Raw genomic sequence first — 10532 nt, 5'->3', positions numbered from 1 at the left:
ACACATTTATACTAAGGATACATGTGTGAGAAAAAAAAAGTAAGCATGGGAATACAAAAATAAACACAGTAAATTTTTAATGAATACAGTATTCTGGATACAAGTAGAACATCACTAGGTAAGAACTGTGTTTGTCTTAGAAGTCTAGGATGGTATGGATTGAGATAAATGGTTTAGGGCAGCCACTTCACTATTCACAAGTTAATCAGCGCTGACCAGAAACTAAAGCAATTTATTTTAGGTTAAGATTTTCAATGAAATTATAGGATGAATCTTCTATTTAACGAGTATGTTTTAAGGTGATCTGTACTCATTTAAAGGCAGTTGGGGCAAGTCAAACCACAGACAGCCCTCACAAAGACTAAGCACCAAATGACGAAATGTTTGTGGCTTTCGTTTTGGGCCACTTTAAATTTTATTTTGTTTAAATGTGTTTTCCATTAACATTCACATACAAATTCTTTCAGGCAAAAGTTTTAACATGGAACTTTCTGCTTGGAGATCTTGCCAACTGTTACTTACAATAGGTTTTAAGCAATGAATACTTCAGAACAATCCCAAGCCGATACTTAATTGGTTACAATTGTAAGATGCAGAGCTTTTTCTTTAAAGTTTTCTGGTCCCCCAAAATTCAGTAGGGCCAAATGCACTAACTGGAAGTAGCATTTGTTTAAAAAAAAAAAAAAGGCTTAAAGATGATAGTGAATAAAATAACTATTTAGGCTCTCATACACAATCTTTCTAAATTTTCACCCTGTAAGAAATGATTACAATGTCCTTCAGGCTTGCTATATGCCCCACAGAATTAAACAAAACAAAACAAAACAACAAGGAATTTAACATTTCAACAAGCTAGTAACTATTTACTGTTAAGCATATAGTGAAATTCTGGAAGACATACTACCATACTTCAAGAAAACACTATTAACAGGTAAGCATGTGTTGAAGAAGGCAGTTTATAAATGAAACATTACAAATCTTATGTTTATGCATACAACTTATAAAATAGAAAAAGTTGCTATTTTTCCAATAGTACAGCATCACACTAACACTATATAGTTAAGATCGAAAGTTTCTGTACACACATCCACTACACCGCCACAGCAGCATACGCCTTAGACATCTTCATTTGTTATCCAACATACGCCAACCATGGTTTCAAGGATTTGTACCAGTTTGAGCAGGCTAAAACAATCATTCTGCCTTATCTATTGAACTATGAGACAAAGTTAACCGGTTTCAGGGAACAAAAAGTTTCATAATCAGTAAACAAACATATTAAACTTCCACAACAGGATGGAAAATGCTTCTAAGGACATGATATAATCCTAACAGGAGGATGCATTATGCCCCTAGATGGGAGTATGTGGGAATAGTTAGGAGCCTGGAGAAATACATTAAGACATATGGGACCTAAATATCAAATCAATTAATAACTACTAGAAACTCAAATGTGAATTATTGGCTTTTCTTGTGCAACATCATCCAGCTTACTGCTTAGGACTACTCTAAACTGTTCTGCCACTATGTGTTTGCTGTTAGTGCAAATTAATATTGAAATAGGGAGCAGTCTGAATCACATGGAATTTTGAAAAATTAGAATGATTGTATATCTAACCTTATTTTTGTATTCTCAAAATGCTATAAAACTCAATTATTTTCCTAGCTTCTTAGATCTTCTATCATCTTAGATAATTCCAATTAAACATGGTTGCCTGCAAATTCTTTCTAGGGGAAGTAAAAGCAGAGTACATTTTGGTTGTTTTGCCGCCGGTCTCATGTATGTGCTTTAGCAATGACAGCACTGCTCCAGGCATCTAGTGTGCTACTCCACGTAACTAAATATGAGAAAAACTCGGAGTTCAAATTTTGACAAGCAATTTTTTTTTTTGGTGGCAGGCTTATTTTAAAATGAAAACAAAACAAAAACCCACATAAAATCTAAAAATCAGATGGGCATTTTGACAACCTGAACTAGGAACTTAGGTCTGTAAAAAATTTAGACATGGGAAGCTGTTTCTGAAAAATATAACCTTTTCTTATTCACTTTGGTTTTTTTGTTTTGTTTTGTTTTAATGAAGATTTGTGGTAACATGACCTCAAAGAAAATTCCAAGTCACATAGGGTATTCATGTCAGTGCTTTGTAATAGAAATATATTTTATAAGTATTTTAAACTTGAATGTTTTCAAGGAATTTAAGATTCTTTTTTAAAGCTCTAGTCCAAGTCTTCAGCTGTTTAGTTTTTAAAAAATATAATTTGGGTCTCCAATGGAGAGGACATAACTGGGCTAAGCTACTTTGATGACCTTACAGGATAGTGAGGTTCACATAGAGATCATTTCCTGAACATGGTTGACCTTTAACAGAACTGATTATTTCCTCACCCAAACAGTTATGCAGGATACTGCCAGATCTCCACTACCAAAATCTTGCCAGTTTTTCTAGACAATTGTTTACCATCCATGTTTAAAAACCTTGTACCACTAGAGGCAAAGCACATAAAAGTGAAAATAAGTAAACTTGTTTCTAGTCTATTTACCTAAAGTCTTACAAATCATATGGAAAAATTAATGTATAGAAAGTAATTTCCTTATTATCTGATCTGTCAGCCAAAAAGTAATTACTAGTTTTCTGTAAAAACAGGAAACTCAATCATAAAATGCCTGTTTAAATTAAAATGCCAATCTTGAAATCTTTTAACATCAAGAAATTAAAAAAGAAGCTTGCAAATTCAAGAGGATGCTTGAAATGAAAGTTATGGTTCAAAAATTTGTTTATAGTAAGAGACTAAAATCATGTCACTGCAAAATTCCCCATGGCTTTTGGCACTGACATTGAAAGAAAGATTTTAGTCTTTTGGTCACTTGAAGCTGCTACTAAATACAATAAGTCTTTAAAAAGGGTCAAAAAAGACAGTGAGGAACTGAAGGATAAGATAACTACATCATATACACGCATAGTTTGAAATAAAGACAGTCATTTCTTCGAGGGATCTGAAGATAAAAGAACAGTTTCCCACCATCCCTTCCTTTCTGAAGGGGATCCTCTAATCAGAAATAATTCCTTTAAGTTACTGTGAGTGGTGTTGCCTGGCAGCAGCTTCAATTTCCTAGGCTAGTGTTCAATCCAAGTAATTAAGTAATCTCACAAGGAATAATCATATATGGCAACGGGGTAAAAAAGCAGGGCAGTTCTTCCATGCACAAACATTTCAGGAGAAAAACCATCAATTTTAAAGATAACCATCAGGTTTCAGGTATCCTAGCACACTCTAAACCCTAAGTTTTGCTTTACACCATTGGTGACTAAAATTAACAAGTTTTGCAGTGAGGTTTTTTTTTTTTTTTTTGGTTTTTTTTTGTTTTTTTTTTTGCCTGCAACTATATACACATTGCAAAACTACTCTGCATCACATGATTTTAAATGAAATAAATATAAAAATGAACCACACAATCAACACATAACTTTAATACTCCACATTTATCTTGATCACAATGATGGTAACCTCCTTGTCAACAATCTTGTGAGTTGAGGAGTTGATTCTCATTCTCATATCCATCAGGCAGATATGCTCTCCTCAGCTGGTCTGACTTAGGTATGGAGCCTCCATTCTTCACATGGCGAGACAGGAAAGCACGGACCGCTGGGTGATCAGCCTTCTCAAGTGGGATGTTGGCTTCCAGGCACATTTTCACAAAGTCCTGGATAACACTGACTTTCTCTGTTTGCGCAGTACTGTTGCACTGAAGGGATGCAGTTAGGGGCCTCTGCTTCTTTCTCACATTCTGCTCTTCAAATTCTGCCTTCCTCTTGGTATGAGTCTTTGACTTAAGGTGGTCACTAATGGCAGACTTGCGAACATGATTCAGAACCACATTGCAAGAAGTGCAGAAGAGTTTTCCTCCATCTTCATGCAGCTCACCTCCAAACTCAGTGACTCGATCCAGGGGAGTCACATACAAAGCAGTCTTAGAACGGTTTCGAGCAGGTGGTGCTGTCACTACAAATCTTTCCATTCTGACTCTGAATAAGGTTCTTTCAAGACAAGAGAAACAAAAATCAGTGTTATAACAACAGTTCATTCAGGAAGTAATTAACAATAAAAAAAAGGTATAAACATTTTAAGACTTAAAGACTTTAGAAAACTTAATTCAAATTAATAGACTGTGTGTCCATTAAGTCTTAACTTACCTGAAATATGTAAGGGAAGGCAAAACCAGAACAAGTTATTAGCAACAACTAGGTCCATTCCTTGAATTGATGAAATTCAAATAAATTAGAACTATGAAAAAAGAACTCCAACTAACCCAGATGTTACTACCTTTTAGGAAAACCTAATCCGATGTCAATATTTAGGGTATTAATTCTATTAACTCTCATTCAATGTAGATGTGTACTGAAGTTTAAAAGAGCTTCTTTTACCTTCACAGCTCTGGGTCAACTGATTTTAGGAACACAATTGTAGGCAACTGTGTACAAAGTATATTCAAACAAGTAGGCCACTAAACTGGCCTAATTCTATATGAAGATTTGTTCTGAGAAGAAAAAAAAAAAGCAGAAACAAAAAAGAACACAGACCAACTGCAATTAACAGTAGTAACAAAGACATTAAATGTTAAAGCCAAGAACTAGAGCTCAAAGTAAGTCATTTTTTAATGCATATATACCTCTACTGAGTTTTCTAAAACGTGATAATCAAGATAAGCTAAGTGCTTTTTCTAACACTTTCTCCTCTTTTTTTCCATTAAAGACTAATACATTTGTTAATTATTTATTTCACTTATTAACTAGTAAGTTAGAACAAATCTAAGAAGTTAACACAGTGCCTAGTATATATGATAGGCGCTCAATCACAATTTGTTGATGGAATACTTTAAGTAAATGATTATCTTTACTATTTTCCCAAGTATTTAACTCAGAAGCAGCTTAATAATTTCTCAATTTACCCTAATAACAGATTTTTAGGATCTTTGCCAAAATCATGGCATTACATTATGGACACTGAAAACTTGAGATACCGAACAAATGTAGTCAGTGACACCCACTTGTTCTCTGGAGCCATACCTTTGGGCTAAGCTCTGCCTATATATAAGAAATTAAAATGAAATTGATAGAATTCAAGGTGGAATTCTGTTCTCTATAAGTAACATCAGAGAAAAATTCCTAAGTGCATTCTCAACAACTACGCTTTAAAAATGTAATCAGGGGCGCCTCGGTGGCACAGTCGTTAAGCATCTGCCTTTGGCTCAGGGAGTGATCCCGGCGTTAAGGGATGGAGCCCCACATCAGGCTCCTCCGCTATGAGCCTGCTTCTTCTCTCCCACTCCCCCTGCTTATGTCCCTCTCTCGCTGGCTGTCTCTATCTCTGTCAAATAAATAAATAGAATCTTAAAAAAAAAATAAAAGGGTAATCAGTAATAATGGTGTATTCTCTTAACCCATACTAGAGAACTCATAATTGGGTTACAGGAAATGTCTTTCAAAAGAACGCTAAATTGCCAATGTGTTAGACACCTGTGGACATAAACTCAGAGACAGGCTTAACGTTTCACAGAAATTCTGCAAAGTATGATAAAGTTTAGGTTTTAATACATTTAATTCAATTTTTTTCCATTAACAAATTATTCAATGCTTGACTCTCATGTGCCAAATATTGTATTAGGCTATAGGTTTTCAATGGCAGATAAGACAGATATGATTTCTGCCCCAAAAATAATTAATATGAATTACCACTACACGTTTGTACTTTAAGTCAATGGTACATATTTTTTACTCCCATAGCAAATCAGTCGAAATTATGATTAATTTTGTTCTAAGCTAGTAATGAAAAACATTAAATATCCATGCCCAGGAATACCTAAATCTTTCGATGTGAAAGTCTTCTGTATTCAAATATTTGGATTTCAAACTTTAAAACAATAAACATGTTCATTATTCTCTGAATCGTAAAATGCTCAATCATTTGTGCTAATGTGAAAGGCCTATACATTCCAATGTCTACTAACTTTCAAAAATCTGTTTCTCTTACTGCAGAGGCAAATATCCACCCAGTAGAGGATGCTCGACTTTACAGAGACCCGAATAACAAAAGTGTTTTTCAACAGAAGGTAAAGATACCTTAAACGAGGAAGTTAAAAAGTTAAAAGCAGGAATTAGCCAACAAAAACGTAGCAGCAAATTATTTACTAGGTCGAAATAAACTCAGAAGTTTTCAAGTTTAAGTGTTTACCCGATCAGTTTCCAGTTTTTTTCGTCTTGATACTTAGTTGTGAAGGGTCTCCAGCGCAAAACCAAAGACGCTTGAAATCCTGGCACTTTCGTTTGTTCAAACCCGCAGATGCTTTCAAATCAGTTTTTCAACAAGTGGTGATGGGGAAATAGTTTCTGGGCTTGCACCCTATTTTCCCTGCGGTGCCGGGAAGTCATGCCTTTACTGTAAAACATGAAAAACAAATGGAAAGAAAAAATGGGGGAGGGGGAGGGAACGAAGGGTAGATAAAAAGACGAACAAGAACGACACAGCCACCACGGAGGTGTCTTTAAAATCGCTCCCTTTAGGTTAACTCCACACAACAAATCCGGATCCCAACGTTTACCTCAACACTCCTCAACCCAGTCCTTTCTCAGTTGTTAGCCCCGCTTTGCACCTCCTCGCGCGCCCCAGGCCCCAGGGTTCGGGAGGGGGAGGGAAAGGCGGGGCGCGGGACGTTCCCGGCGTCTAGACTCCCTCCTCCCGCGCCAAGCTCAGCACGCTGGCGCCCCACAACCCCTGCCCCGCTAGCTGGGCAGGGCCGAGACCCAGCTGCCGGCCGTGGGCCCGGGAACTCGACAGCCGAGTTGGCGGCAGTCTCAAGGGAGGAGGCGGCAGGCGCCTGGCGGAGGCGTCTGCTGTCAGGCTTCCCGTCTCCTCCCTCTTCCTCCCGCCGACAACGGCGCCCCGGCCCCGCCCCCGGCTCCCGCTTCAGGACGGAAGGCCCCGGGCCCAAAGCCCGCACCAACGGCCGGGCCCACCCTCGGCCTCCCTAGCTCCTCGGTACCGTAGGATCGGGGCCGCCGTTAGGGGAAGTGGACGAGAGCCGGCCGGAAAGGAAAGGAGGAGGAGGAAAAAAAGGAGCAAGGGGGTGAGGGAGGAGGAAGACCCGTCGCCGCCGCCGCCGCCGTCGTCGCCGTTGCCCGATCGAGCCCCGCGGCGGCCGCCGTGTCCCCCGCCGCGCCCCGTCCTCTTGCACCGCCTACGGCAAAGCTCGTAGGCGGTCCCCAGCAACCGCCGAGCAGCATTGACCAACGGACCGCGAGTCTATCAAACAGACGGCTGATTTGGCCAATGGGATTGGAAGGGTGGGCATGTGTATGATTGGCGGCTAGGCTTCTCCAATGAAAACTGGGGGCGTGGGTGGGCGGAGCCGGAAGTAGAGCCAGCCGAGAGGCCCCTGTCCGGCTGGGGCGGAGGGAAGGGGGAGGGAACTAGAGGAGGAGGAGGTTAACCGAGGCAGCTACAGCGGCGGCGGCGTAGGGGCTGGTACGCGCTGGGCGGCGAGAGCCTCATGGCGGAGGAAGAGAGCGATCAAGAGGCCGAACGCCTCGGAGAAGAGCTCGTGGCCATTGTGGAGTCCCCGCCAGGCCCTGTTGGGTTTAGAGCTGCGGGCGACGGCAGAGGTGGCGCTGGCGGCGGCAGCTGCGGTGTCGGCGGCTTTGGGATCAGCAGTCGGGATTACTGCCGACGCTTCTGTCAGGTGAGGCGCCCGTCGGCCGCCCGGACTTGTCACCCGGGTCCTGGGCCTCCCTGCGTCTCCTGGCCTTCTCGTTCTCGAATCAGGGCTGTGTCCGGTGTTCGCTTCCCCAGCCCAACAAGGAGAAAGAGTGAAGCTCCCTTCTCCACCTATCCGGCTTGGGGTGGGGGGCAGGGAGAGGGACTGGGATGACCCGCGGGTTTAGGGTTGCTGAGAAAGTGAGAGTTTGTCAGGGGTGGAGGGGCTGGAGGGAAGGAGGGTCAGCTGGCAGGAAGGCTGTGTACTGACATGCCTCCTCTCCTCCAAACAAACCCCTTTCTGCCCGAGGGTCCCGCCTTCTTGGGTTTCCTACCCTCTTCCTTCTCATCTCATTTGGAATCTCTGGCAACATTTCCTGCCTTCCCTTCTCCGGCCCTTGCCCCCCGTATTCTCCCCTTTTTCGGAGATGGGTGGCATGCCATCTCTCTACCGCCCCCTCTCCTGTCATCGCCACCCCTCCCCCTTTGCTAGGGTCTCCTGTCATCCCCTCACGAGATCCCACTGGGCCAGTTCTCCAGTTGGTTTAGGCGCTGACCCACTGTTAGTTACTTTTTTGGGAGGTGGGGTTAAGGCAGTGTGATTGTCATCTTTCCTTCTCTTACCCTGGTTCCCGACAAGCGTACTCTCTTTTCTAATGAACTGCTGATAGAAAAAGTAGTTTTCCTTAAACTATTGCTCCGGTTACCTCACCACCCCCTTCCGTTTTTAAATTACAATGTATTTTATGCAGCCTGTAAAATACAGTGTCCGAACGGTGACGATAAATTATTTACTTGGTAGTCTGCCACTACGATATGATGTAGTTTAAGCTGTTTGACCATAATAAAATATTAGAGCGACAAAGTACTTGTCCAGGGGTAAAATTTGTGCAATTTACATTCACATCTACGTGTATTTATAGTTTAAACATTTCGTTCTCATTCACAACACTCTCGTTTTGCGAACTGTTTTGGATTTTTTTTTTAACACTCCATTCCATTTTTTATTTGTTTATTATCTTGGATTATATAGGGTTCAAATTATTGCTCCACCACTTCCTAGTTGTGTTACCTTGCAACCTAAGTAACCTACAAGTTACTTAACCTCTTTGTGCCTTAGTTTCCTCTTCTGCCAAATAGGGAGAGTAATTAAATGAGTGAATATGTAAAGGATTTGAATCTTTTACATATTAATTGAACTTAGCTATTAATTTCATTGTGGTAACAAGTAGGAATAAAGTTAACAAAAAGTGGGCATTGTGTTTGCTGAAATTTGATTTTATGCCTTTGCAAGCATTGAAAGAAAAAAGATGGAGTTGACATTTTCAGGTAAGTTTTTAACACTTTAGTTTAAATCAATTGTTTTTTGACTCCTCCTCCCACCTCAGTAGATAAGTTGGTTTGAAGGTGGAAATGGTCCTGGTATAAAGTGTGTCAGTTTTCTTTGGCACTGCTCTCTATTTAGTGACTTTCTTGAAAAAAATTTTTTTTGGTATTGGCATTCACCACTGGATTTAGAGATTCAGTGTCTTTACAGTACTTATCTTTTAACTGTATATTTTTCATGTAGAAAGCATGTTATAGGTAGACTTTGTATCTATAGTAATTTTAAGTTTCTGAAAATTAAGTTACAGTTGATTTTTTAAATATATTCAGTGGCAGAAAGTCTCTTCATTTTTATCTATGTTTGCTTTTTATGTAATTAATCAGCAACTTGGTTTTCTTTACATTTAGCTTTGTTGATTTATTTGATCAGATAACTGTTAATTGCTGTAGAATTTGAAATTTTGAGGGCCAGAACATTTTTGTTGAACTTTTAACTACTCTTCTGTATCCTGAAATCAGTTTTAAGAACAATGAGTAAATTTAGCATGTAAAATACAGCATCTGAACAGTGACAGTAAATTATTTTAAGAACAAATGAAGTTGAAGGTTCTATAAAACTTCACTACCTCTTAAATATCCAAGAAAATAAACTAAACAGGAAATACTTAACGAACTTTTATATTGCTAAGTTATGAGTTAAGTTATACTGACATACTTTCATGTTACCATCTTCTACCTGAAACCTCATTACATATTTTATAGTACTCTGGATTACCAGTAGATCTGTTCTTAGAGTTCCTGTCCTAGTTCCACCTTGCAAGTGAGCTTTGAAGTTCTTTTTTTGTATTAAAACTTTAAGATGGAATAAAGGATTATCTGTATTAAGTTGAAGTTTATCCATTGATTAATATAATTCTAGTATAGTAGTTCTGTTTTATTTGCCAGTAAGGGAAGCAGTGGATCATATAACTAATTACCAAAGATTGTTTTTTTTAAGCATTTGGTTTCCTAATATTTATTAAGAAGAATATTAAGTAACGTATATTCATTAGTAAATTACTTAATCATGGGTAATCTATAAAATGGATAATATACACTTGGGTGGGTGACAGTTAACTAAATATATGAATTATACACAAAACCTTGTGATGTTGAGAAGAAAGACTCCAATTTATCTTCCCTTTAGAGAGAAATATGAATCAAAATTTCTTGGCAGTTAGTTGTGTGGGTGAGGGGAGAGAGGAAGGAACACTTGAAGAGAAGTTCTTGTGTCTTTTTTACAACAAGGAAAAGTAAAACAGAAGACAGTAGGTAATACATGTGATAAATTATGCCTATACCCAATACTTTGATGTACTTTTCTATTTGAGAAGCAATGCCGGTAATTATAAAATCTTAAACCAAGGGAATAGCCCTTGAGGTTTCAGCTAATTTTTGAGATGATACATTTGAGAGAT

General features: G+C 39.4%; 2 protein-coding genes across 4 annotated transcripts in view; one reads left to right on the top strand and one right to left on the bottom strand.

The window, feature by feature from the left end:
* Nucleotides 1-373: 373 nt before the first annotated feature.
* On the bottom strand, nucleotides 374-7201 carry CGGBP1 (CGG triplet repeat binding protein 1). 2 transcript variants are annotated; one of them, XM_045785409.2, is made up of 3 exons: nucleotides 7040-7201; nucleotides 6232-6435; nucleotides 374-4037 (listed from the first exon to the last, which is right to left on the bottom strand). In XM_045785409.2, the coding sequence occupies exon 3, from the start codon at nucleotides 4016-4018 to the stop codon at nucleotides 3515-3517; it is 504 nt and encodes a 167-aa protein (XP_045641365.1). In that variant the 5' UTR covers nucleotides 4019-4037; nucleotides 6232-6435; nucleotides 7040-7201; the 3' UTR covers nucleotides 374-3514. The 2 variants fall into 2 exon arrangements, with proteins under 2 accessions (XP_045641365.1, XP_045641366.1); XM_045785410.2 differs by lacking the exon at nucleotides 7040-7201 and adding an exon at nucleotides 6599-6842.
* Nucleotides 7202-7282: 81 nt separating this feature from the next.
* The window catches only part of ZNF654 (zinc finger protein 654), an 84373-nt gene continuing 81123 nt past the window's right edge, over nucleotides 7283-10532 (top strand). For both annotated transcript variants that reach the window (XM_045785407.2, XM_045785405.2), the window contains exon 1: nucleotides 7283-7735. In XM_045785407.2, the coding sequence (XP_045641363.1) occupies nucleotides 7547-7735 (189 nt within the window). In that variant the 5' untranslated portion in view covers nucleotides 7283-7546. The remainder of the gene's footprint in view (nucleotides 7736-10532) is intronic.

This window comes from Ursus americanus, chromosome 4 (genome assembly GCF_024610735.1).
Source record: "Ursus americanus isolate L20-20 chromosome 4, mUrsAme1.1.p, whole genome shotgun sequence".
Classification (NCBI taxonomy): domain Eukaryota; kingdom Metazoa; phylum Chordata; class Mammalia; order Carnivora; family Ursidae; genus Ursus; species Ursus americanus.
Note: the sequence above shows the minus strand (reverse complement) of the source record. Positions and strands in the feature narration are given on the sequence as shown.

Bases quoted from the DNA above. Each gene is read 5' to 3' on its own strand.
- CGGBP1 (XM_045785409.2), bottom strand. From the start codon at position 4,018: ATGGAAAGATTTGTAGTGACAGCACCACCTGCTCGAAACCGTTCTAAG.